The 23,407-nt window shown below is 46.9% G+C and overlaps 1 protein-coding gene across 4 annotated transcripts in view; it reads left to right on the top strand.

Moving 5' to 3' along the window:
- Positions 1–8,782, top strand: part of SPP2 (secreted phosphoprotein 2) — a 10,029-nt gene extending 1,247 nt beyond the window's left edge. The window contains exons 3-7 of one of the 4 annotated variants that reach the window (XM_057386909.1): positions 296–418; positions 1,453–1,563; positions 3,199–3,253; positions 3,734–3,844; positions 8,507–8,782. In XM_057386909.1, coding sequence (XP_057242892.1) covers positions 296–418; positions 1,453–1,563; positions 3,199–3,253; positions 3,734–3,834 — 390 coding nt within the window. In that variant the 3' untranslated portion in view covers positions 3,835–3,844; positions 8,507–8,782. Of the gene's footprint in view, positions 1–295; positions 419–1,452; positions 1,564–2,993; positions 3,073–3,198; positions 3,254–3,733; positions 3,845–4,640; positions 7,282–8,506 lie in introns of those variants that run through there. The other 3 variants (XM_057386908.1, XM_057386910.1, XM_057386911.1) reach the window with 3 other exon arrangements.
- Positions 8,783–23,407: the final 14,625 nt, after the last annotated feature.

Genomic DNA, 23,407 nt, shown 5'->3' with positions numbered 1-23,407 from the left:
TTTTGTTTTGTTTTGAGTCTCCTGTCCTGAGCCAAAGCATTGATCAGGCCGTGAGAAAGAGAAAAGAATAATCAAAAAAATAATCAAGAGAATAATCCAAAGTGTATAAAGCTTGCGGTGGGGCACGTGTGGTGCTTCTCTCACCCACATCGATCTGCTCTAAATGGGGCACTGATCCCCAATGCCCTTGTGCCATCTTCTGCTTGACCAAGAAGCGAGATTGACAGGGGGGTGGGAGAAGCAGAGAGGTGACAATGACAAGGACAAGGTGTTGTGCTGACCCTCCTCTCCCCAGGTGGACATGTGGGACAGCGACGCTTACAGGTTAGACCTGCAGTTCAGCATCCGTGAGACCGTGTGTGCCAAAGCCTCGGGGAGAGACCCCTCCACCTGTGACTTCAGAACGGGGCCTTTCGTGGTGAGTGGTGACAAYGGGAACCTTCCCCTGATGTGCAGAATCTTCTCAGGATGGGCTGGAATGCCGCTGGTTCTGAAAAATGAGGAAGAGCTGGCATTGGGATACAACCCACGGCATGGAGGGGGCGTTAGGTGGGAAGRGTCAGCGGTGGGAAACTCTTCTGCCTGGTCAGTGGGGGAGTGCAGGGAGCTGAAAAGAGGATTTTCGTGTCTTGGAGCAGTGTGTAGTGAAGTTAAGTCAGCTTTTGGGGCCAAATCCTGGAAGAAATTGCTCATTCTCTGACATGAGAGGGGAGAAGAGCACTTGCTTTTGCCTGTCATGCACCACAGAAAGGGTTCTCTTCCCATAAGTGAAGATTCCCCTCTGTGCTCACAGTACCAATCACTTCCAGATTTTTAACCAGAAATAAAAAAGCTCTTGATACAGCTCTTGATACGTCTCTTGCTCTGCTCTGAGTGTTAAATCACCAGCTTTGGTGGAAATGCATTGTTTTTGAGCTTGGACTTCCCCATGCATGGTTACTTGGGCCAAATCCCACAGAATTCTTGGTTGTTGCTTTTCTGTTTTCGCCTAAAAACACAAATGCTGTCCGCCACGGTGTTACCCTAAACTGACACCATCCCTCTTTTCTTCTTGGGGAAAAACATGGAAGTGTGAGGATGTGTTTCCCAAACTCGAGCTCAGGTTTTGCTGCAGCTTTTTGTCAAATTGCAGACACAGCATCTTTTAGATGCAGTTTAACTTCCAGAGCTGGAGCTGCCATTGACACAGCCCTGTGCTGTCCTTCTTGTGCTTGGTGAAAAGTATGTGGAGATTTTCTCCTACCTCAAGCAAGCTCAACTCTTCACACAGTGAACACGTAGTTGTGGAGCAATAACCCATGTGTAGCCGTGTATGATCTTTTTTGGGTTTCTTCCTCTTGGATTTTGTTTTTTCTTTGTGGGAACTGCAGGTTCCTACAGAGAAACTGCCACGGGAGGGTTTGACTTGGATGTTTGCTCTGTGAGATTGGGCTCTATTTTGTTCTGTTTCAGGCCACTGCTTCCTGCAGGAGTGTGGTGGAAGTCTCCGGGGAGCTCATTTCCAACATCACTGTGCGGTGCCACCGCAGCATGTTCAGCTCCGAATCGATGAGCAGCGAGGAGGTAAGGAAGGGGGAAACTGAGGAGTGGAAATCYTGCCTACCCTCTTTGAAAGAGAACCAGGATTCAGGTGTCTGTGTGTGCTCCTGTTGGAGGTTTGGATCAGGGGAGGGGCTGCAGTTTGAAATTCAGCTGGTTGCTGTAACACTTCCCTTTCCATCAGTTCTCACCTTGCCTGGGAGAGTGTGAATCTCTCTGGCACATCCATCAGCTCCAACACTTTTTTCACTGGAGAAGAGTGACTGACACTTCTTGGACAGTCACAAATCCCTCTGGCTCTGTCACCAAACCCAGCTCTGGTCAGTGCAGCACAGCCCGCGGACATTTGCTCTGCTGAGATCTGCGCTCCCTTTTTCAGTTTTTTTTTTTTCTTTTGTTTTTTCAGGGTGTTTTTAAATGCTGACCTAACTTGGGAATTCTTGCTAACTGTTTCCAAATCGTGCCAGTGTCCCCTTTATCCATGACTTTTGAACTTAGAACACAGCTCCACAGTAGGTGACGTGCTTGAGGGAACAAAGTTTCACTAGCAAGGACAGCTTTTATTTTTGGAAAATTCATAGGGCTAAATAAAGAAGTTGAATTGTAGAATCCCAGAACGGTTTTGGTTGGAAGGTGCCTTAAAGCCCATCCAGTTCCACCCCCTGCCATGGGCAGGGACATTTTCCACCATCCCAGGCTGCTCCAAGCTTTGTCCAGCCTGGTCTTGGACACTGCCAGGGATCCAGGGGCAGCCACAGCTTCTCTGTGCCAGGTTCCTCCTCACAGGGAACAATTCCTTCCCATCTATCCCTTCTCTCCTTCACCTTAAGCCCATTCTCCCTCATCCAGTCACAACAAACCCTTGTGAAAAATCCCTCCCCAGCTGCCTTGCAAGCAAATAGGATTCTGTCTTCCTTTCCCTTGGCTTGAATTACCAAAYTGGCTCTTCATTTATTATTTTTCTCTCAAAATCTCCATTCAGAGCTAGCTATTGAGTGCACCTCGGGAAGCCTGGCTCTGCAGAGCTAGAAGGCTGCACGTGAAGCTGGAATGTGTGACACAGTCTGGGATGTTCAGCCAGTCCTCTGTGGGTTGACATAAATGTTGTTTAACAAGGCACTCAGCACAAACACTTGCTTTTACAAGAGCAGGCATCTTCCCCCAGACCTTTTCAACCATCACTTAGAATTCTCAGCCAATATTCCTGCAGGGGAATGTATTTCCCTGCAATGTTAATAAGGAATAAATGCCAAAGGGAATTGCTGCACTTGGAAAGGAGAGGGTTTCCCTCTGCAGAGGGCTGCAGCAAATGTGTTGCAGCTCCTGCTGTGGAACTCGGCTCAGGGGGTCCCAGCTTGGCTGAGGTGGTGATGATGTGCCTGTGGTGGTGTTTGGGTGGGAGAAGGAATTGTGATTGATGATATTCTGGCATCACAGAATATCCTGATTTGTAGGGGATCCTCGAGTCCACCCCCTGGGCTGCAGGAGCATCACCAGCAATCCTGTTTTCAGCTTAATTCAGAAATTAAGAATGAAATTAATTATTAAGAATTAATAAAATAAACTCCAGAAATGGAGTTGCTTTAATGCCTGGGGAAATGGAGAGGTGGGGACTTCTTCCAGGTGAGTTTTTTTTAAAGAAATGTCTTTACTTTACAGATGATGCATGTGCCCATAGTGACCCCTGACAGGCGAGGCAGTGCTGGCAGGGAAGGTAAGCCCCTTCTGCCATGCTGGGCTACCTGGCCCGTGTTTTCCTTTGGAGTCATCTGAAGGTCATCATCGAGGGAGAAGACAATGTGGAATACAATTTTTTGCTTCTGGTCATGGGAAACTGTTTTTTCCCTTGCTGAGGGGTGTCTAGCTGAGGGTGCAGGGAGGGCACTGTGCTGCCAAACCCAAGGTTAAATAATTTTTTTCTGGATTGCCAGATTTGTGCTCTTAAAACTGGAATTTGTGTACAGAATGCTGAGCATTTTCTGTTGTGGAGTCACAGAGTGGTCTGGGTTGGGAGGGATGTGAAAGCTCATCCCATTCCAGCCACCTTCCACTATCCCAGATGGCTCCAAGCACCGTCCAACCTGGCCTTGGACACTTCAATGGATCCAGGGGCAGACACAGCTTCTCTGGGCAACTACCAACAYGTGTTTGAAAGCACCTCATACTCACAGATGTCTCCGTTTTCTTTTTTTAGGCAATGCTTTTGCTCCTGAAGCCTTCCCTTCAAGGGGAAGAGGCGGCAGCCGTGGGGACTGGGACAAACCCAGCCACTTCAGCTCTGGCAGAATGGAATAACCTGGTTTGGGTGAGTGTGGGTCAGGGTTGAGGGAGTCAAAGAGCTCTCAGGTCCAGGAACATCCCAGTTTTGAGTTGTCCATTCCATATACTCTGTCACACGCCTAGGGTGCAGGGAATGTGAGAAGTGTGTGAGGAAATCCATCTGTAAACTCAGAGTTTGAGTTTAGTACAGGGTTCAAGCCTTTGTATCTCAATTTTCCTTGTGACAAGAAGGACACTCAGGGGCTGGAGCATGTCCAGGGAAGGGAATGGAGCTGGGGAAGGGGCTGGAGAAGCAGGAGAAGCTGAGGGAGCTGGGAAAGGGGAGAAAAGGGGGATCAGGGGGAACCTTGTGGCTCTGCACAACTCCCTGACAGGAGGGGATCTGTTTCCAGGGAACAGGGACAGGAGGAGAGGGAATGGCCTCAGGCTGGGCCAGGGGAGGTTTAGATTAGACATTAGGATTTTTTTTTTTCCCACAAAAATGGTTGTAAAGCATTGGAACAGGCTGCCCAGGCAGGTGGTGGAGTCACCATCCCTGGAATCATTCAAAAACCACTGGATGTGGATGTGGTTTAGTGGTGCTGCGTTGATGGCTGGACTCGCTGATCCTAAAAGCCTCTTCCAACCTTCACAATTCCGTGATCCCGTCTCTCCTGGTTGTCAGATATGATTCTGTCTGATGTTTCCTGGATCACCTGCACCTCATCCAAACCAGTTTCCCTCAGCAGTTTGGCTCTGGTGGAAAGACAAATGAATTGTGGGGTGCCCCGGCGCTTCAGAATCACCCACCACCTCCGTGCTGCTGCTCTCCTCCCTCGCAGGGCTCGTTGAGCGCATCCTGCGGATTCCTGGAGGTCATTATCCTGCACATTCCTGGAGGTCATTATCCTGCACATTCCTGGAGGAATGGACGTGTCTTTGTGCCGATTCCAGTGCCACAGGGCCGCACAAACAAACAAACAAACCGAAGGGATGCGGGAGAACCGCAGCGTAGGTTGCCGGGGAAAAGCACTGGTCTCGGAGAATCCCTGAAGGAGATGTTTGGAGCCCAATTAACGGGAAGGATAATGAGAGACACCCGTGATTTATTGGAGCTGGCAGGGCCTGTCCTACACCAAGAACCTTTGCTCCTGCATGGGATGCAGCCCTAATAGCTGCTGATGCTTCACCTGCCATCTCAGGGAATTAATCTGAAGGGATGCGCTTTGAAGGAGTTTCAGCAAYGGGATGAGCTCATTCCTTGGCGTGCTAAGCGGCTTTAAAGTGGCTGAGGAAGGGAGAGGAAATGACTTAGCGCTCTGTGTTTGTGATTAAAAAGGTTTGGGTGCGCATCGTTCGCGGGTCTCTGTCCCCACGGGAGCGCCAGAACTGAGCGCTCCCGGTTCCTGCCTTGGAAACCAGGCGGGTTTAGAGGGAATTCAGCACCGGTGACTCACCAAAAGCTCTCTCACACATGTTACTCATGAGAGGATCTGCGGTGAACCTCGGGGACGAGCCTCCCGCTCTCCTGGAAACGAGATATCAAAGGAAAACCCAGGCGCTCTGCTCCGTTTGGAAGAATAATTTCATTAAATCCATATGCTATTTTAGTTTATCCATTTAATCACTGCCTTTCTTACTGGAGTCTCTGACTTCCCTCTGCATTTGGAAAGTGCCAGATATCTTTAATTCTTTGGCTCTCAAGAGGAGCTGTCCTCTTTTAAGCAGCTCTTGAAAATACTTTGTGTTCTCGTCATCTGATGTCTAACAACTCTCCAAACTGAAAGCAAGATGTAAAATCTCCCTGAAAAAAAACTGCCAAAACCCCATGAAACAAATAGGGAAAAATTTATGGCTCTTGAAACCTGGAGCAGTTCAAAATTTAATGCTTTTCCGCTTGCTCTTGAAGATGGGTTCCAAAAGTGTCGTTTATGGAGCTGTATTTCATTGCAAGTGTCATTTATGGAGCTGTGTTTTCCTGCCAGTTTCCCAGGTTTTGGATATCTCAGAGGCAGATACATCAGGAGATTGAGGGAGAATATCAACCCCACCCCCAGAGCCCCTCGTTTCTCTTGCTTTTATCAATTTGACTTACTAGCTGTAAAATCTGCAGGGGAATCTTCCCAATTTCCCTTGCGTCCGCAATCAGAGGGTTTCATTTGAAGCCAGAAATTAAACAGATTTCATGTGTCTGAGGCCAGGAAAAATTATTCCTGGGCTGTTTTCCCTGGGTTTTGGCATGTGGGTGATTCTGGCTGGCATTATTACAAGCCATGCAGTGGGAAATCGGTGCTGAGTTTTGCAATGGCAGCAGCTCCACCAGCTCAGCTGAGCTGAGAATATTTTTGGGGAGGCTGAGGAAACAGCAATTTAAAACCAGAACACTTTCATCTCTTCCCCAAAGAAGCTGGTGCTGACAGGCAAAGCTAGACAAGCTCAGGTAAGAAGCAAAATGTGGGGTTTTTTAAATTTTTTTTTGCACATCAGAATGGGTAACTGACTGCTGCGAAAATTCTCAGGCAAGTGGCTGACAGTTTTTTCATGCTGGATTTTACATTTCTGAACTAGGCCTTCTTATCTTTTTGGCCACAGGAATTATTTCAGGAGGATCCCGTGCCTGGCTTTGTGCAAGAAGCCAGGCTAAATGAACTCCCTGGCGCTTTGTGGCTCTTTTTATTTATTAGAATGTGCAAAATATTCAAGTGGAAAAAAAAATCAGTGCCATTGTTACATAAAGAACATTTTCAAGCCTGCAGTCTTCAGACCCACCAATCTGCTGGTGCCTGCAGGAGTTAGAAATTGCATATGAAAAAAAAACCCATCAATGATTAATGAGCTTACTCCAGTGACAAGTCCTAATCAGATTTTCTGGATTTATTTCCCAGTCCATCTCCAGAACTGGAGGGATTGTAGAATTCTCACAGCGTGTTGTGTGTTTCCATCAAATAGTTCAGGCAGGGAGTGACAGGGGAGGGTTGATCACCTGTTAACAACRTGAGCCCGCAACGAATCTGTTTCATGATGCTCATGGCTCTGAATTGCAAAGAGGAGCCTAAAAATGGCTCAAACTCACCCCAGAAAGCAAAAGCGCTCTGACAGCTTTGCTCTTCCAAAAAAATCACCATTATTTTTTGTGCTGGGGTGAAGCCTGACCCGTGGAGTCTCCTCAGYAATTCTCCATGTCCTTGAGCAGGAAAATCAAGAAGTGAACTCCTGCCTTTGTAAAAYACGTAGATGGCGAATGCTGATTGTCAGGAAAGTGGTTTTTTTAACAGGAAAATCAACTTAATTCGCCATCCAGCCAAGGGGCTGTGATTTCCTCCTCAAGTTTTCTGTGTTTTCCTTGCAATTGCTCTGGGGCTGAGGTCTCTGTCACCTGGCACAGCTCGCTGCTGGCAGGAGGGTGGTGGTGGCAGTTTTTAGGAGCTGATTGACACGTGCAGAAGTGGGGTAGACTGGCATCTTTAAATATCAGGGTGCGTTTGTTTTTTTGGGGTTYTTTTTWTTTTTTTTTTTTTTTTTTTKTTTTTTKGTTTTTTTTTGKTTTTTTTTTTTTTCAATGGAAGAGTAAAAGGCAGCATTTGGCCTCTTTCCATACCTAAAAAAATCCAGGATCTAGCTTATTTATCTGTCTCCTATGAAAGTAATAACAGAGCAGGGCTCGTGGCTCTCTCTGGGGTATGGAAAAATGAGCTTTAATCCCCGGTGTCCTCATTAGGGAGCTGCTTGATTTTAGCTGCGGTTTTATATCCTCACGTCTTTGTTGTTTTTGTTTTTCCTTTCCCGTTCACCCACCCGCTTTCCACAGTTCTCATAAAGCAGCTTATTGCTTTCTGTAAAAAAAAAAAAAATTAAAAACCCAAAACAAGCGAAGCACCAGAGGGAAGTAAAATCCTCGCAGAGTGCGTGAGCTCCGTGTCGGATGAGCTTTGATCCCTTATCCTCTTTGAGAGGAAGACTTTCTCCTCAAACCAAGCTGGAATTTCCCAAATTCTCAGGGGTTCCCGTTTCTCCTGCTGCCCCTTGGCCCCCAGCAATGATTGCAGYCCATCCCCAGTGTCCAGGGCTGGGCAGGGTTCAGGGGCTCCTGGACAAGCTGTTCTTAGGGAATTGCTATATTTAATCCCTTCCACACGTGTGGACTCTCCTTCTCGCCTGAATCTTTCTCTGAAATTTCCCTAACAAAATTCCCCGACAGAAAAATTTCAGGTTGCCACGGTGACCAGCTTGCTGAAGACACCGTGTAGGCTTCAGAGTGCTGGGGGAACTGTCACGTGTTCCCTCCCAAAAAACACATCTTTGATTTCTTCTCAATGTTGTATTCTGAGTTCAGATCCATTTCAGAGCAGAACCGCATCTTCTCTATCCTCAACCATCTCCGCTTTTGAGATTTCACAATATGTGTTGATTTGTGTCCCATGGGATTTATTTCACTCTTGGTAATTTTTTTGTGATTTTTTTTTGTAATTTTTTCCAACAGTCTGCTTCTTTTTATTCCTTTATTTTTTCACTAATCTGTCATTGCCACGACATTTGTGCACACACGAAACATTTTGCATGGGCAGGTTTTTTGCAGACTCCATACGACGAGAAGCAAACACTTAAGCAACTCGTTTAATCTGAATAGATTTTTCCCGAGGATGTCCGGTTGGTTCTGTGACCTATGAGACAAACCCTTGACATTTCTCCTTCCTCCCTGTTTTTAAAGCAGATTGGAGAATGGGAAGAATCGAGATTCGAATACCCAGCACGAAAAGAAAGAACCTGATGCCTCAGTCGTTCCTTTTGGTGAAAAAACTCTTCTGCAGTGGAGAGTGTTTCCCCAAACTCATTTTCTGCTCTGATGCCAACTGCAGGAGCTCGTGAAATGCTAAATACACCCATCCATAGTCCTTGTGATGTGTCTGAATTCCCTAGAAATTCCAGGACTGGAATTCCGCCGTATCCGGGCTGTTTTCCACCCTATTAAAAGCTTGTTATCCCATCTGTTTGTTCTCTGATTTTCGCCGATGCTYGTGGCTGATTATTGATTATTCAAACCCCGCTTAATTCCTTCCTCGCACCAAATGCAGGGGCTGGGGCTGGAGCCCGCCGGGAATTTGGATTTAATGGGTCGCTAACGTGGAGAGCTGCGGGCTGCTAATGACGACGATTGTCGGGTGCTAATGGTTTTTGGAGAAAGGTCGAGTTAGAGCAGATCTCTGGTGTGTTCCTCACCTGTGAGAGAAGATCCTGACAGTCTTGTCCTGTCCTCTCCACACCAGAGCCCACCCTCTTTGGGAAATGAAAAGTCACTGCGCAGTTTGGAGGGTTCTTTTTTTTTTTTTTTTTTTTTTTTTTTTAAGGCTTCACCGGTCAAAATCGACCGGTTTTTCTCTCTAAAGCCACTCTCCCACGCGGTTTGACTCTCACTTAATTTCCCCCTCCTGATTGCAGCGAGGTAGCCTGATTGGTAGGAATTTCCATCTCAAAAGCTTGAGGAAATGCATTCAGAGCCCTGGACGATCACCCTTGGCAGGGAGCAGAATGATAAAGTGCAGAGGTCCACCAGAAAAAGGGAAATTTTCCTTTTCCACCGTGATTTTGCTTTGCTTGGATCCACAGGACTGGGAACATCACCCCTTTGAGGCCAGGTTGGATCTGGGTTTGGAGCAACCTGGGGTAGTGGAAGGTGTCCCTGGTGTGGAATGAGATAACTTTTTAGGTCCTTAAGGTCCTTTCCAACCCAAACCACTCTGAAATTCCACGAAGTCCTTCATAACTTCTCTGCTGCAATTRAGGAACGTTTTTTAAGCATCTTTCTCCCCAAAAAGGAGGATTTCACAGCCCTGTGCTGATTTTTGGCAGAACCACGGCTCTTCCTTGGACAGGAGCAGCTGAGGAGATTTTTGAAACTGAAAAGCTCAAAGGATTGTGGTTTGGGACTTTTCACGTGGTGAGCAGGAGACCTTCCTGGCTTTTTTTCCTGGAAGGGATGAGGTGGATTCATTTATGGAACAGCTCCAGCTGGGCTTGTACCTTCCCTGTTTCACTCTTTGCTTTTCCCCAGTTCCCAACAGGCAGTTCTCGAGGCCGGGAGTGTGAGCCCTCCCAACTCAGCATATTCTATATTTTCCTGGTATGTGATCATTAAATGTGTGCTTCCCTACACAAAAACAAAACAAAACAAAACAAAAAAAAACCCAAAACAAACAAACAAACAAACAAACAAACAAAAAACAAAACGAAAAAAAAAGAGAAAAAGGGGGGGGGGAAAGGAAAAACGACACTTTTTTTGTGGGGTTTTTTTTTTCCCCCTAGCAAAATGATTAAAGGATACTTTAATCTCCCTGCTGCACGCATGGAAATGCCTTCACACCTAGAAGCTGATGCAGCATCTGCCGTGCAGATGTTTATCTGGCAGCAGGGAGTCGTATTTCCTTTGTCCACGTGGCTCCCCCGAGCCTTTCCCGGTCTGGAATCGCTGACTCGAGGGTTTGGTGCTCCAAAACACCGCTGATCTTTGCTGGGGATGCTCCCTTGCAGCTCCCCTGGCCGAGGGCTGGCTCTGCGTGAGCTGAGCGTGAGTTTAATTGTTGGGTTTTTGTTGGGGAGTGAAGATTGATGTGGCAGCAGGGACAGGGAGGGAGCTTCCCCCGCGCCCTCAGAGGCTCTGGAAGGAATGTGAAAAATAGGAATTCTCCTCTTGGAGGGTTTGAGGCTGCTCAGAAACTCTGAGACAGCAAAAAAAAGGGAAAGGGAGGCAGCAAAACCGCGAGGGGTGAGGCCGGGGCTTGAGGCGTGCAGGGAGTTTGTGTGTGTTTGAGCRGTGTTGCTCAACAGAAGGTGAAATTTCAACTTTTCAGCGTCATTTCAGTCGTAGGATGAGGAAAGAAGTGARGGTTTGGACTGGTGTAGTAATTTTGGGAGTGAGCAGGGAGCAGTGGAAGGACACCCAGCCCCTCACAGACCTCCAGCCTTGTTCCCGGCGAAGGGTGCAAACTGCTGGCTTCTTGCTCTCTGAGAAAAGAGTAAAACCTGCATCCGTCGCAGAATTTCTCCTTTTTCTACCCATTTTCTCCGTGTTTTTTTTGCACACCCCAGTGCTTTTCACACCGACAGAAATYCCCATGGTGTGGGATGGATGAAGGGCAGCACTCCACAGTGATGCTGCAGAAAAGCTGGGCTCAGCTCTGTTCTCTCCCTTCGGGGTTGTGGGATTTGGGCTCCAGAATGACACAGCCTCTCCCTCCCCAAACCTTCTTTTTGGCATTGTGATGTTCAGTGATGGACACCTCACCSCTGGAAATGTCCAAGACCAGCTTRGATGAGGCTTGGAGCAACCTGGTCCGGTGGAAGGCGCCCTGAGATGGTTTTTGAGGTCCCTTGCAGCTCAATTTGTGATTCTGTGATCATTTCTGGTGTGGTCAGTGCCACTGGAATTGCTATGTCAGTGGTCTTGTGGCAAATTCTGCTCAGGTGGCCTCGCTGGGGATGGGGAGAATGACCAGGGATGAAGAGGAGCTCAGTCCTACATGGAACTGGCCTGGAAAAGGTCCCAAAGAGCAGAATGACCAGCAGGATGGAGCCTGGCCTAAAAAAAAGTCCCAAAGACCAGACAGAGATGACCAGCAGGATGGAGCCTGGCCTGGAAAGGATCCCAAAGAGCAGAGATGACCAGCAGGATGGAGCAATGAATAGGGGTTCAGTCCTACATGGAACTGGCCTGGAAAAGGTGCTAAAGAGCAGAAATGGCCATCTGGATGGAGCCTGGCCTGAAAAATGTCCCAGAGAGCAGAGACGACCAGCAGGATGAAACCTGGAGTGAAAATGATCCCAAAAACCAGAATGACCAGCAGGATGGAGCGATAAACAGGGGTTCAGTCCTACATGGAACTGGCCTGGAAAAGGTCCCAAAGAGCAGAGATGACCATTTGGATGGAGCCTGGCCTGTAAATGTTCCCAAAGACCAGAATGACCAGCWGGATGGAGCCCAGYCYRTGKTGGAGAGAATTTTATTGCTCATCTTGGAGGAACGTGGAGGTTTCTGGGCTGAGCAACCTCAGCTCGAGTTGCTCATCCACACTGACCCCTGGATGATCTCTCTGAAATGAAGGAGATTTTATTTATTTATTTTGTTTTTAAATTGCCAAACCCATGCCCAGATTTGGAGCTGCTGGGATCAGCACCTGAGCGGGTTTGGTGGCACCACCGCGAGTTCCGCTGAGATTTGGGAGGGTTTGAAGGACACCCCGGTGTGCTGAGGGTGGAGAGCATCCTCCGTGCCACCATCAGTCAGTGGCTAATTGCCTCCCGCCGCTGCCGATGCCCACTAGGTGTCAGAATTGAATAAACTCTAAGAAGAGGCAGCGGCTTCGCTGCCGAATTATTCCTGCTTTTCATTCCACTCCTGATTTCTGGCCTGCTGTGCGATAAAATGACCTTTGTGCAAGRAGGCTCGCTCAGGGTGTTCAAACGGTGGATGCAGAGGAGAAATGACCGAGACACAAAATCCTGGCCAGGCTGGAGTGCTTGTTTTGCCYGTGGCAGCCCTGAGCTTAAATTCTGCTCCAGGCACAAAGACAGTTCTGCTTTTTACTCCATGGGACRGTGGAATTTTCTTTCTCCTGCCTGACAGACTCATCCTTTTTGATAAAACAACTTTAAATCAAGTTTTCCAACCGCCTTGGCTGTGAAGTGCCTTTGGTGAAGGGGAAAGCTGGAGAAATAAATGCTGCTGGTGGAKAGGGTTTGATCTCCGAGCTGGAGTTTTCTACCTGTTCCCATCTCTCCTCTTGTTCAGGAGCTCATTCACTGCAGCTGCTTAATTTCAGCAAGAACATCCTAATGAACCTAAAAATTAACTGTGCTAATTAATGCTTCCTCTTCCAAGGAAATAAARCTCCTGGAAGTGATCTAGGAGGAGATTAAGCTGGGAGAAACGGAGGCCAAGAAGGAAATTGGGATTTCGTGTTGGCCGCTATAACCAAACTGGTTTAGGTTTATGGGTTCATTATTTATCTGTGGGATTCTGAAGGAGGAGATCACCAGGAAAACCAATCCCAGGGATTCCAGGCCTTGATTAATGAGAGTTTGAAAAGAATTTCATGTGCTTTTGGAGGCAGGGGAAATCTTTGTCAGAGCAGTAGGAAGGTGATGATGCTGGCTGAGCCTCCTGATCTGGAAYGAATAACAGAGAGGGGAAAAGAATAACAGAATCCCAAATGAAAGGCTGTGGGTTTAAAGGGAAAATGGAAACCCATCATCCCATCAAAAAGAGGTCCTGTGCAGGAGAATGGGACCCAGAAAAATTTAAACTGAGGGCTTCACGATACCTGTGGGTTGCTGGGACAGATTTGTTGAATCTTTTAGGTGGGAAAACACCTTTAAAATCATAAAGTCCAGCCTCCAGCCTAAAGAAGGGGCAGCAAAAGCCCAATAATTTTTTTGTGCGTGTGTTTTGAAGATCTTTTCCTTTTGTGTTTGGATACTGGAGGCAGTCTCATTCAACAGGGAGAAATCTTTATTAGGCCGGTTTGGGAGCAGACAGAATGGATTTAAAAAACAAACCAGAAAACCCTAAGGAATATTTTTGTCCCTTTKCTGCTTTGTGGAATGGTCTTCCAGAGTATTTTGAGGGGAAGAAGCTCTGCCCACAGGTAATGCTAGAACCGATTGCAAAAGCCTTTGAGTTTTTAGTTTTCTAAGCTSGTTAAAACCTGTTGTTTTATTAATTGCCAACTTTTAATCCTCTTGGAAAGAACAGAAAAAAAACCCTCTTGTCCATGCAATTTTTTTCCAGCTTCTTGAGCTCTTTTAAAGCATTCCTGCTGGGGAATTTTCTGGAAGAGACCCCACATCACCTTTCCTAGCAGAGAGAAAAGGACTCAGGTATATGAGATTTATGCATCGAGAAAGATTCGCCCCTTCTTTTAAAAGGTTGTAACAGCAGCTCTGTGCATCTGCAATGTGTTCAGTGAACTGAAATGAAGCTTTTTTGCCCTAAAAGCTTCTGTGCCAAGTTCTGCAAAGTGTACCTGTTGAAATGGATCAGAAGATCAGAAGGGAGTGGTTGGATGCTCSTGGGAGAGCATCACAAATTCCAGTTTCTTCACTGAAAGAGGACAGAACCAGAGTGTGCAGTTGGAATAACAGGCCTTGGTTTTCTGCCACGATTGCATCTTTCKTTAAAACGACTGCTCATTTTGAGTTATTTAATCAAGGAATGACTCTTTAGCTGCGCTCTGCTGTTGGGCAATGGGCCATGTTCTGACACTCCTGTGTTTCTCACCCTTCTCTGGCTGGAASAACTCTGCAATAATCCAGTTTCCTAAAAATCCTGTTTTTAAAGAGAACAGTGCAGGGCTCTTAGCCTGGCAGGGGATCCCAAAACCCGTGGTTTGTAGAAGCTGAGTGGGATCTGCCCCTGTGAGCACAGAAATTGCAGATTGGCCTCGATGAACTTGGAATTTTCAATGTAAATTATTCTATGCAATATTGATGCCTTAAGATTTTATCTTCTCTATTTCCATGTCTCTGCAATCCTGTAATCCTTCAGTGTTTAACTGCAGACTCCACAGACAGTGCTGAGCTCCTGCTCTCCCATTTTTACACAAAACTATTCCTCTCCAGCCCCAAACTCAAAGACACCTCCCTGTGCCAGGCCCCAAGAGATGGAAACAACAGAGAACTCGGGGGAGCCAAGTTGGAGTGAATGACTGCATTGGCTGCAGCTGCAATTGGAGGATTCAGCCCCGATGTACAAATGGACAAAAGTGAGAAAGGGTGAAAAACCCCTGAGCCATTGTCCATTGTGGGTGTGGGACTGCCCTGAGTGCACCTGAAGGCCCTGCCATAAACAGATCTTATTTTTATTCTCTCAATTCTGTCCACCCTCTGTTTTAGGGAGCTGGATTTAGGCATCAACTGCCGTCCTGAAAAGGCACCTCCCCAGCCCCACAGGTGTCAAAAACCAGGACAACAACTCATTCCAGAGCTGGCAAACGATGTTCTGAGTGGCCAACAGCTCCTTCCAGAGCTGGAAATGATGTCCTGAGTGGCTGAGCTCAGCGTGGGCCAGAGCTCCATGCCAGGTTCCCTTGCACCAATCCCAATTAACGTAACCACAGCACAAATATTTTGCCACAATTAGAGACCTGCAGGTACTCTAATGTGGAGCACTGCCCAATTTAAAGTTGTTTGCTCTTTGAGCCCTCTTTTAGAGGAGAATTAAGCCAGCCTCCATCTGGTTCCAAGGTAGTGATTTTAGTGAGAAACAATCACAATTTTCTGTGTTCCCCTGGTTTCTCTCCCCTGGTTCTGCTCTCCGCCGGTCGGGGACAGSCGGTCCGAGCGTGCGAGGGAAACACAAACTGAGAACATGAAAGGCAGGGAGACAAGGAGGCTCTGAAACTGGGTTAGAGATGAAACGAGCCCGGGATCTGGCAGCTGCAGGCAAGGCTGGGTGGCCCAGGGGAAATGCTGGAAATGATTGATGAGATGAATGATTAATAGAACGGTGCGATCGGCCCGGCGCGGGGCTGCGGTTTCTGTTTGGATCCCAAAGGCGCAAACCGAGGGGAGCTCGGAGGATGCAGAGGAACCAGTGCAAGGGCAGCATCTCCCACAGGGCAGRGAGATCACTCGATCAACCTCACTTTATTGCACCCCTTGRGGTGTGAAATGTGCCCYCCTGTTGGGCTGGCTCATCCTTTGGTGCAGGATTTGCCATCTGCACAGCGCTCTCCCTCCGTTCAGCTCAGACAGAAATAATTCAATTTCAATCTCATTTTCCACATTGGTTTTGCTCTCACCTCCTCTGCCATCCACTGAACACCTGGACAGAGCAGGTTTTTTGGTGTATCAGGAATTTTGGGTCTCCTGGGTTTCCAGGATGGGGATAGCAGTAACCTYGGGRGGTGKGGGGTGTGGTTTTAAGGTCTCACTCTGCTTTTTTTCCCTGACAGATATTTCTTCCAGGAAAGCAGGATGTGCAGAGAATAGCTAATCTGTTAGGCTGATAATTTCATCTAAATAAGAGAGAGGTCTGTGCTTGCACCTCCACCAACCCCTTGGAAGATTTTGGATCTAGGGGAGTGCTTGTGGGAACTCTTTGCATGCGCTGTTAAATTGATAGGGCTAGCCTTTAGGATGATGTAACCGTGCCCTTGAGGGTTTGGGGTTCYTTGCCAGTTTTTAAACTTTTAATGCAAATTCATCGTTTTGTGATTCTCCATGATGCCTATTGATCAGACCCCAATGTTCATAGTGCCAATYCAACCTGTTCATTAGGAGTTAGCTGGAAGAACCTTCCTCTTTGGGCCTGTCACCGAAACYGTGGGAAAAACAAAAACTCTCCAACAACATTTGTAATGTTGGAAGGTCAAGGCATTGCTTTATTTTCTGGCCAGGATGTTGTTGTGGCCAGGATGTGCCACAGAAATCATTCCGCCCACAAACAGCCGGGGCATGCAGGAGAATCATTCTATGGCACATGGATTTTACAAGATTTTCTCCCAAACTTTATCCAGTCAAAATCCATAGAATTTTATTGGTTTAATGTTCATTGGTTCAATGTTGGGTATTTGGGTTCCTGTTGGATCTGGATTTGTTCCCCTCCGATGCTGATCAGCTCCTTCTCATCTCTCTTTTCCCATTCCAGGTGTCTCAGACCACACCAGGGGTGAGGTTTGGGGCTGATATTTTTTTTAACACCCCTTGATGATCGTTGTTGGTTTTTATTTTTTGCACTTTTCCCGGTCTGTTGAGCTGTGAAGCTCCTCAGGCCTCACCTGGTGGAACAATGCCCTGCAAAGAAACTTCAACACCTTCCCCCGGGGCAAAAGCAAACAAAATCTTTGACTAAAGTCATATAAAAATTGTTTAACTGGTCTTTTTTCCAACAGACTCATCAGATGAATTTTTTCCCTTCCAGAATTCAGATACCTGCATTGGCTTTTCGTGGCTGGCTGCTGCCCGCTCCAAAATAAAACCCYGAGATCGGAGCAAAAAAAAGCTTCACCCAGGAGATGCCATTTCCCCCAGAATTTCCAGCATCTCCTGTTTTTTTAACGCCAGCTGGCTGAGCTGTCTAGAGTCGGCGTGCAAATATCTGTGTGTATATATAGATATAAAAATTTCTTTAATATCTTCAGGATTTTCTTCTCCCCCTGCACTCCGCAGTCCTTCAGCTGCTGCCCATTAGGARGACGTTGATGTATGGAAGCCATACAAGGCAGAAATGCCAAATTTCCTCATCTTCCCCCRGGTGACTGCCTCAAGAATCCTGGAAGCTGAGCTGATATTCCGAGTGACACCAGTCTGGGCTCTGTTCCTGCTTTTCCTGCTAAATGGAGTCAGCTGGCTCTGCAGGGAGCTGTGCAGGGAAAACCAGCTCTGTGTGAAGGTCGTTCATTTCCCCAAGGGCAAGAAAACTTCCATCAAACTGGTTGCCAGAGGTCTAAAAGCTGGATTTTATAATCCTGAATTTAGCCACGTGCTGGAGTAACTGCTGTTTGACTGGATGAAAGCTCTGGAATTACTCAGAGAAAGGTTGAGGGGAAAAAAATGTATTTCTAACCCCGATGTATTTCTGCGTGCCTGCACTTTGCTCATGGTTTTCTCCTTCTAAGCTTAAAAAAACACATTAAAATAATGTTTTGGGGAGTGTGTGCTCTCTCAAAAGCTTGGATGGCACCCTTGGGCTGGGTGCCACCACCTTTTAAACGCTGAGGTGTCTTTCAGGTGATGCTTTAGGATTTCAGCTTCTCTATTTCCGTGTCTGTAAACCTGTAATTCTTCAGTGTTTAACTCCAGACTCCACAGACAGTGCTGAGCTCCTGCTCTCCCATTTTCATACAAAACAATTCCTCTCCAGCCCCAAACTCAAGGACACCTCCCTGTGCCAGGCCCCAAGAGATGGAAACAACAGAGAATTGGGGGGAGCCAAGTTGGAGTGAATGACAGCATTGGCTGCAGCTGCAAATGGAGGATTCAGCCCCGATGTGCAAATGGACAAAAGTGAGAAAGGGTGAAAAACCCGTGAGCCATTGTCCATTGTGGGTGTGGGACTGCCCTGAGTGCACCTGAAGGCCCTGCAATAAACAGAACTGATTTTTATTCTCTCAGTTCTGTCCAGCCTCTGTTTTAGGAAGCCAAATTTTAGGCATCACAGGTCCTGGGCAGTTTGGTGAGCCCAAAGCCATGAGAGAGTGGGTTTGGCTGACCTTCTGCAAGGCACTGACATCARGAGATGAGGAGCTCTCAGGAAACCACAGGAGCCACCCTTTCCCTTGTCCTGCTGTCAGCAGGGCTCTTGGGTGGCTCCTGTGTCCCATCACCTGTCACAATTTGACTTTGCCGCATGCTCGGGCTCCGTGATGGTGAAATGCCAACGTGGCGCTGCAGCTGCGCCTCTTCTTGGCTGAACATCAACAGGCAGGCATCCAAATGTCAAGGTTTGTGGTGTTTTTTTTTTTTTTTTTTTTTTTTTTTTATATTCTTCCCTTTATATCCAATTTTTTAAATGAAGGGATTAAAATAGGGAGCAGAAAGGAGATCTCTGTGTGATCGCTGGGTGTGATCTGAGCTCTCCTTGAGGCTGCAGGGCTGTGTGACTGCAGAAAAAACAAAATTTTGCAGCTTTTCCTTTGCTGAAATAACCAGGGTTCTGCTTCCAGCTGAAGCCCCCAGTGATGGAACACCACCAGAGCAGGATGGGGAGCCTTTGAGACCAAAAATCTCTGAGATGTGTCATCATCATCATCATCAATCATCATCATCAATTATCATCACCAGAGGGGCTGAAAAAAGCTGTGCAAGAGCCAAGTGCACTGGTCTGTTCTGGAGTGGTACTGGTAGAGATTTCGTGGCACAGAGGAATTAATCTTTATTGATYTCATGGAATTGCAGAATGGTTTGGGTTGAAAAGGAACTCAAAGCTCATCCCATTTCACCCTTTCCACCATCCCAGGTGGCTAAAAAACCCTGTCCAACCTGGCACTGGACACTTCCAGCAATCCAGGGGCAGCCACAGCTTCCCTGGGCACCCTGTGCCAGGGTCTTCCCACCTCCCAAGGAACAATTCCTTCCCAATATCCCATCTAAACCTTCTCTCTGTAAGTTTGAAGCAATTCCCCCTTGTCACGCTCCTTTCCCTCCTGCTGGATGTGACACACGCTCCTCAGGGTGTCAGAAATCTTGAAGTCTGTTCCAGGAGCCAGGCTGTACTTGTGAGCTGAAGTTCCTTTGAGTAAAATGGAAGAAAAAAAAACCCCAAATAGTTTTGGTTTTTTTTTTTTTAAAGATGGGCTGTAAGGAGAAAATGGTGTGGAGCAAAACGAAGGCTAGAAGAGATTGGCAGGGCAGTTTCATCAGCTGCTTGCTGGCACTATAACCACTTCTTCATTAAAAAAAAAAAAAAAAGTAAAAAACACTTTTCCGAGTGAGTTTCTTCATGCTGCACCTTGTCTGCCCTGGGTGTGAGTGGAAGGCGGTGCTGGATGCTCCTCTGCCAGTTTGCTGCCGGCRCATTCCCAGGTACAGGCATTGTGCAAATGCCAGAGGAGCATCTCCAGACTCGAAAAATCACCTGTCATTGCTTTCACCTTGGTGTGAAATGAGATCCGAGGGGTGGGGAGAGGATAGGATGGCCAAAAGCTGAGCTCTGAGCCAAATCAGCTCTGCCTCTGAGAGCAAGTTTCTGTTCCAGAGGTGCCTTTCTCTCCACGYGGGGTGGGCTGGCCTTGGGCAGCTGCCAGGTGCCCTCCTGCTCCTCCTTGGCAGGACAGAGGGAGAAAATAAAATGGAAAAACTCCTGGATCGAGGCAAAGGCAGGGAGATCGTCCATCAGTTACTGTCATGGGCAAAGCTGGGACTGCCCTAATTAATTTAATTTATTGCTAAAATCGGCGCAGCCTGGAGGAGACTGAAGGGAGACTTGGGAGCAGCATTTGGCTTCCTCCCAAGGGATAGCTCTGATCTCTGCCCTCTGTGACAGGGACAGGACCCAGGGAATGGCTGGAGCTGGGCCAGGGGAGGTTTAGGGTGGATTTTGGGAAAGGTTTAGGGTGGATTTTGGTGGATTTTGGCACATAGATTTATCCTCAGGGCTTTCCTTTCCGAGCTCAGCGCAGGAAACACTGCTGACCTCATGCTGTGAAATATTTGGGGTTCCATTAATGACTGTCCTGCTCGAGGGTGCAATGGGATTTCCAAGTTATTCCAAATTCCTGCCTCCCTGTCGGCCCTGCAGTGTTTAATAATGATGCTGAGAATTAAATAATTAGTGTTATTCCAGCATTTGCATAAATACATTMATGCTTTTGGCATCCAAGGCATTGCAGAAGTTGGAGCTCCAGCAGCAGGGAGCAGGGCTGGGGGTAAATCACGAGGGTTGGCTTTCCCATGGGGTGGGCAGGAATGTTCTGGCAAAACCAGRCAGCTCCCAGTCTGGAGCCAGGCTGGAGCATCTCAAATCTGTGATCCTCCCAAATCTCATCCTCAAATCTGTGATTCTCTCCTTCCCTGGCAGCCACTCCAGCAGCAGCAGCTGCTTCTTCAGCCCTGGCAGCTGAGCTCTGCTTCCAGAACAGAGAAACCAATTCATCATCTCTGCTAAATGCCCCCTGAGCTGGGTGAGCAAAACCTTCATTGAACAAAAACTCATTGAGCAAAACCTTCATTGAGGAAAACCTCACTGAGCAAAACCCCCTGAATCCCTGGAAGCTTCCAGGACTTCMGCTGCATATCCAGAGGGAAGAACCWTCCTCCCCTTCTCGTGGTTTTGTTTTCCCCCGTGAGCCATCCCTTTTCCTCAGGAAAAKGTGTTTTGAGTACCCAGCCTGCCAGGTGTTGGATGTGGAGCCAGCTTTTTGTTTGGAAGGATTTTTTTTTTGGCTGCACCAGCCAGAACAGGCTGAGGAATCCTTTTCCAAGAGATTTGTAAATATTCAAGATAACCACAGCCRTGTAGCTGGGCTCCAGGAGGAGCTGAACTCCAAAGGATGAGGGCTCACAGYGCTCCAGATGCTTTCTGCCTGCTGAACAATGATGAAATGGGTACTGAGCTCCTATTTATGTAGAATTTTTCACCTGTAACCACTCTGAAATTGCCTCTGCAATCCAGCTTCTCAATGCTAGAGGAGAACTCCTTCCCCAGTCCCCTGATTGACTAGCCTTGATCTTTACAAGCGCAAATAATTCTCTTTTTCCCTTTTTTCCTGCTGTCTCTTCCTACCCAGCATTGCTAGGGATGTCTCAGGCCTCATCTAGGTCGTTCCAAAACCCCTATTAAAAGTTTRTCTTTGGTCTAACAGCATGAATATATAGATACTTTTCCTTCTATAAGGSAGATTCCTTAAACTCTTCCAGTTCTTGGCTTATTTCTAGGAAGCAGCAGAAAAGTCCAGGCAGCAAAACTTTATCAACAGAGATCATCTGCAGCCTTGTTCTCTGACAATCCCCCCGCCTCTGTAAAATCTTTCTGATTTTTAAAACATCTCCTTTTTATTTTTGGACACCCTTTGGTTGAATGTTGACCTCAGAATTCCTGACTGTCGAGCCAATATCAGATTCAAATTTTGGGTGGGGGATTGTTTTATGTCACGTGGAAAATTTGACACTTTCAGTTCGTGCCAGCAGATTTCTTGGGATTTCTGTAGTCTGGGAATTAGGAAAAAGGAGAAAAAGCTCCTTTTCCTAAAGAATAGGAAAAAGGGAGGAAAACACTGTCTGCCAGTGTGTGAGGAAGTTGTTTTATCGGTTAGTTTCAATTATGATATAGATACATTTCAGAGGAAAAAAGGGTTTTATTTTGGTATTTAATGGGATTTCAGGTGCACAACTCTACAGAATGGAAGAAACGCTGGAAAATCTACATTGTGTATAGTAAGGATATAATATTATAGATTTTATAAATAAGTATATTTATTTAGAATTTCTGAATAAGAAATTTAATTAATAAAGTAATGTTTTTTTTATTTTAAAGATTTTTTAATGAGGTTAGAGTTTAGTTTACCTAATTTGTTTTAGAGAGAAGGTTTTAATTTTTAGGTTCAAGATAGYACAGGGCATGCCGATCTTCAATTGAGGATGYTTGRTTTTTTTTAAACTCAATTTTAAAATTAAGTTAGAATATTAGGTTACAATGAATTATAATCATGTAGGAATACAAGGGACACATAAAGGGTACAGAAAATGCCTAAAAGGGTCTATAAAATATATAAAAGGGTATATAAAAATATAAAGGGGAATATAGAAAGGAAAGGCAAAAATCATCAGGCATAAGAGGTGTGTGCCCTGTCCTGCACGTGCCTGTTTGCATTTCTGGATTTTAATTTATTTGCATCCCCGTATTTTAAATAATTTGGGCAGAATGGGATAGCCATTTGCTGAAGGTGGAACCTGTCAGAGAGTGGGATCTGTGGGTGGAATGAGCAGAGGTAGAGGGCTGGAGGGGCTGTGGGGGCTCCTTAAATCAACTTTGATCCTAACCTTGATACGAAGAACCTTCATATCGAGGGGAAAAGGGGAAGCCCAAGATTCCTGCACATCCAGAAAGGGCTTCTTTTTCCTTACCCTGGGAATGGCTTAAGCAGGCACTAAAATTCACCCCACAGCTCAGAAACTCGAGAAGTCAACGAGCTCAATGTGTATATTTTAACCTCCCCACRCTCATTGGGGTGAAAAACCAAACGGTCTCTGCATGGAAGCGGAAATTTTGTCGATTGCCGGAGCCGGGAGTGGAGGAGAACCTCTCCTCCTTCTGAGGCTGTCGATGACAGACTGTAAGTGTCACAGTGTGAATGTTGGCATCCTCCAGCAGGGCTGCCGGGAGCCACATTTTCCAGCGTTTAGCTCTTGTGAGAGGAGAAAGTGCTGGCAGGAGGAGCAGGGACAGGGTCTGTGCCCTTCAACAGGCCGTCACACGTGGGGTGGGACTGGCTCTGGAGCAGCCCTGTGCTTGGAAAAGTGCCACTTTTTGCTGAAGGTGGCAGATGGTTGCTGGTCTCCAGCTCCACGATGACAGCTTTTCCCGTTCCTGTCCCTCTCACCCTGAATGTGATCTCGGGGCTGATCTGCTGCAGCCCCACAAATTCTCTTTGCAGCATTCATGTTTGTGCCACGGGTTTTTGGGGGTGGGTGGTGATGCTGCTGCTGATCACGGGGTTATTCAGCTCGGGAAAGACCTTTCCCATCACCAAGGCTGACTGTGAATAGTGTGACTCCAGCAAAAAGCTGGGACAGAGCAGCAAAGCACTGAAGTTATCAAGCAGTCAGGTTGTCTGCCTTCAGCCACCCTCCGGATGATTTTTTGCCCCAAGATTAATATTTGTCTTATAGWAGGAAGCAGTTGTGCCCTTAAAAAAGCCAGCAAAGCCATAAAATCTGAGTTGTTACCTTCTGCCTTCGGTCAAATCCTGGTAAGGCCAGCAGAGGTTTGGGATAAAACATTCCTTGGATCTATCAATCCCTCTGTATGTGCCAACTGGAGAGAAGACTGCCCCTAGCCAGGGCTCCCTGCCTTCCTGGCAGGAGATTTTCTGGGAAGTGTTGAGATCATTCAGAACGTGACCATGCATATGTGAGCTTCTGGCAATTCCTGATTGACCCTTTAATTAGCTTTGTTTCC

Source organism: Malurus melanocephalus, unplaced genomic scaffold (assembly GCF_030028575.1).
Source record: "Malurus melanocephalus ecotype Western Australia unplaced genomic scaffold, MMel_1.1 scaffold_1096, whole genome shotgun sequence".
In the NCBI taxonomy this organism is placed as follows: domain Eukaryota; kingdom Metazoa; phylum Chordata; class Aves; order Passeriformes; family Maluridae; genus Malurus; species Malurus melanocephalus.
This window is presented reverse-complemented; position numbering and strand designations above follow the sequence as displayed.